The sequence below is a fragment of the Naegleria gruberi genome, assembly GCF_000004985.1.
Source record: "Naegleria gruberi genomic scaffold NAEGRscaffold_331, whole genome shotgun sequence".
NCBI classification, from domain to species: domain Eukaryota; phylum Heterolobosea; class Eutetramitea; order Acrasida; family Naegleriidae; genus Naegleria; species Naegleria gruberi.
Window position 1 is genome coordinate 1 of NW_003163067.1, and position 3469 is coordinate 3469.

The 3469-nt window shown below is 31.5% G+C and overlaps 1 protein-coding gene across 1 annotated transcript in view; it reads left to right on the forward strand.

Annotated features, from left to right (window-relative positions):
* Window positions 1–2142: 2142 nt before the first annotated feature.
* Window positions 2143–3469, forward strand: part of NAEGRDRAFT_76719 (uncharacterized protein) — a gene marked incomplete at both ends in the record, with an annotated part of 5605 nt that continues 4278 nt past the window's right edge. The window contains one exon of the mRNA XM_002668322.1: window positions 2143–3431. Within this exon, the coding sequence (XP_002668368.1) occupies window positions 2143–3431 (1289 nt within the window). The remainder of the gene's footprint in view (window positions 3432–3469) is intronic.

The following is a 3469-nucleotide window of genomic DNA, read 5'->3' on the forward strand; positions in this document are numbered from 1 at the left end:
AATTGAAACGAAAAAGAATGGAAGATAGTATTGATAATGTTTTAGATGCATTAGAACAAGAAGAAAAGAAACAAAAGAGATCTTACAGTAAGAGTAAGAGTTCACTATTACCTTCCAAATCAAGTAGTTCCAACAATTTTGATTTATCAAATAGTGGCGCTAGTGGTAGTGGTAGTGGTGGTGGTAGTGGATTTGTTAAAGCAAGTACACTCCTTCCCACAACATCATCATATCGATCATCAGAGATGAGTAATCGATCCAAGACAACAACAAATAGACCAAAGAGCAATTTGGAACGATTCATGTCAAAGAAGTAATATAACATTGAGTTTCAATTAATTTGCAAGTTGTTGTTTTGAACAATTTCACAAATGAACCATCAATACACATCCACTTTCACAGTGTGACACTTTCTTATTAACATTTAAATGGAAAGTAAACAGGAAGGATGGAATTACTTTAAGGCAACTCTCTCTAAAATAGTCACATACAATTACTCTATTCAAACATCTATCAATTTTTTAATTACAATGTCTATGTCAATAATTTGCATCCCGCCAATATTGGATGGATGTCAACGAATGGTGTCCACAATAGTATGAATTTAAAAAAGTCCATTTTTAATCAAATTCGATTCATTCTCCATTTTCATTGCATTTTGCATTATTCTGTAATGATCACTCAATTTTCAACTCTCAAACGATGACATCTCTAAGCCTTCATTTCATATAAAATTACATAACAAGCATGCTGTGTCCTACTAATGAGAAGCAATGATGAAACATTTCATTTATACAAGAAGAAAAATGTCGTCATCTCTCCTCCATGTAATCAATACTAATCATTTTCAGCAGCTGCACAACAATGAAAACAATCAACAAGAAGCGAGTTGTACTAATAGTAATAGTAGTAGTAGTACTAATAATGGTAGTAGTAGTTATTAAACTGTTACATCAATGAGTGGTGGCGGTGCCAGTATGGAATCTATTAAATTGTATCCTCATTTGATATCATGTAATGATGCTTCCTCGTTCAATAATGAACATTTAGTGACTACATTCTTCCAAAATCTCTTCAAATAAGAAAGATGATACCCTCAATTATCATTAAAATTAAAATTATTATATTTACTTGTAAATGTCAGTAGTATTCGCACTGTGTGATATGAATTTTTAGTTTTATGTTTCCATTGACACAAAATTATCTAGTTCGTCACACAAATCAGATGTTTAATTTCAGTACAAATGAGTATCAACATTTCAAACCACAACATAAATTTTATTCAATACTTTAAATTTATAAATTGAGGAATGATTTTGTGTTACCTTTAAGTGGCCAGTTTTAAACCATGTAATTTCAAATTCACCAGTTTCTTTTTGTTCAGTTTCCACTGTATCATTAAAACCTAATTGAATTGGAACGAGAGTATCAGTCTTTCTTTCACCAGTTTCACCTTCAGAATAATGAACTTTCAATGAAATTTGCTATTCGAGTTAATGGATTTTCATGGCAATGGCATAATGAGGGATTTTGGAGAATGAAAGTTATTGAAAATATTGAGAAAATAGATGGTAAAATTGTTAGTGTGAAACCTAGTAACAGTGGAGGGAAAACTCCATCCTTTATCGTTGGATCAGAGACATTCAATCCAACATACTTTCAAGAGAAGAGATCAAAGGCTGTTTATTATTGTGTCAAGATTTGAACCGTGATTAGGTCTTGTACAAAAATTAGCTTTTGTTAAAAAATTTTGGCTTGAAAATTACCTCCTTTTAAAACAATATTTACGAGAGATTACTTTGATAACACCATATAATCCGTATATACAGCAGGTTTGAATGGATATTTAGTCTGTATTTATGGATTTTCAGAGGTTTTGTTCAACGACAAGTGAAGCAAAAGGATCGGTAATCTAAACATTCCATCATTATTAAAACACATTGCCAGTCAGTTTTTCGGACAGTCTCTAGATTAATAATCTAGAGAATATATTATTTTACTATCCGAAATATCCAAACCAATTCAAAAGAAACGAAATTTCACCTCCAGCCAGCAGTACTTCTTTCTGGACTAACGATTTTCTTGTAGTTGTAACAACATTTCACAATTTTTGAAAAAAAAAACAATTTAAAAAAAATCAAAATGCCAAAACGCAAGAAACAAACTAAACGCAAAGAAACTTCTTCTCAACCCTCCTCCTCCTCCACACCTGCCACTAAAAAAGTAAAAACTGAGAAATTAAAAGCTCAACCACAAGCTCCTTCCGATAATCCCATCAGTGAAGAACCAATCGTTGTTCATGACGATGATCCTGAATTATCCATCACAAATCATGAAAATATTTCCACTGCCGATGCCAAATATGAGCTCATTAGAACTCCTTTAAGCAATGGAGATGAAACCTCTGATGACCTTGGATTGGAAATGATTGAACAACATCATTTACAATCAACTTTTAACATTTCCAAATATCTACCTAAGGAAAAGGGACATGCTATGAAAATTTATTGTATTGATTTGGGTTCTAGTTTTACAAAAGGTAACAAGTTTCAAATTGAACAAGGTAAAAGGGTGAGAGCATCTGTTTTAAAATTTGGTCATCGAGAAAAGAGTCAATTTCTACCAACACGTACATTTTACAATTCAATTACAGGTGAAATTCAAATGGGAAGTGAATTGAAAGGTGAGAAATGGGAAGAATTGGAAAATGTAAAAAAGATATTCATGGTCAGTGAATTGTTAGAAATTAGTCTCAATTCAAAGAAGAAATTAAGAGTTTCCAATGTTATTTACTTGATGATTAAGGATTTAATTACTCAATTATTGACCACTAAAAAGGATGATCAAGCTTATTTAGAGGGAGTTACAGCTTGGATATTTACATGTCCAACAGGTACCTCTGAATATACTAAATTAATATTTAGAAATTGCATTTATCATGCCTATAATAAGTTAAAAATTAATATTGGTGATGATCATCCAATTACCATTGAAGATATTTATATTATGGAAGAGTATGCATTATTACAATATTTTGCTAATAATCAACAAAGATTATCGACCATGTTTGTTGATTTGGGTCATCTCACTTTGGATGTTGTTGTAATGGAATTAATACAGGGTGAATATATGGTAACATTTAAGAATGGAGAAACTTGTGGAATGTCAATCATTCATCAACTATTACACAGTAAGGGAATGGATGCAAATGCCATTATGAAAGATTTATTTGAAAATTATTATGATTCTGATGAGTTACCACCATCTTTGAAGGCAATTGAAGAGGAAATTAATGAGAAATTGAAATTGATTACCAAACCGCTATGTATGATGATTTTACAAAAACAAGCTGATTGTATTCACTTCTCTGGTGCAATTACAAGAGTTGCCTATTTTCAAAGGAAACTCAGAGAATATGTTAGCCAAGAACGGTTACAACATATTAAGAAGGAACTCACTCCCTACATGA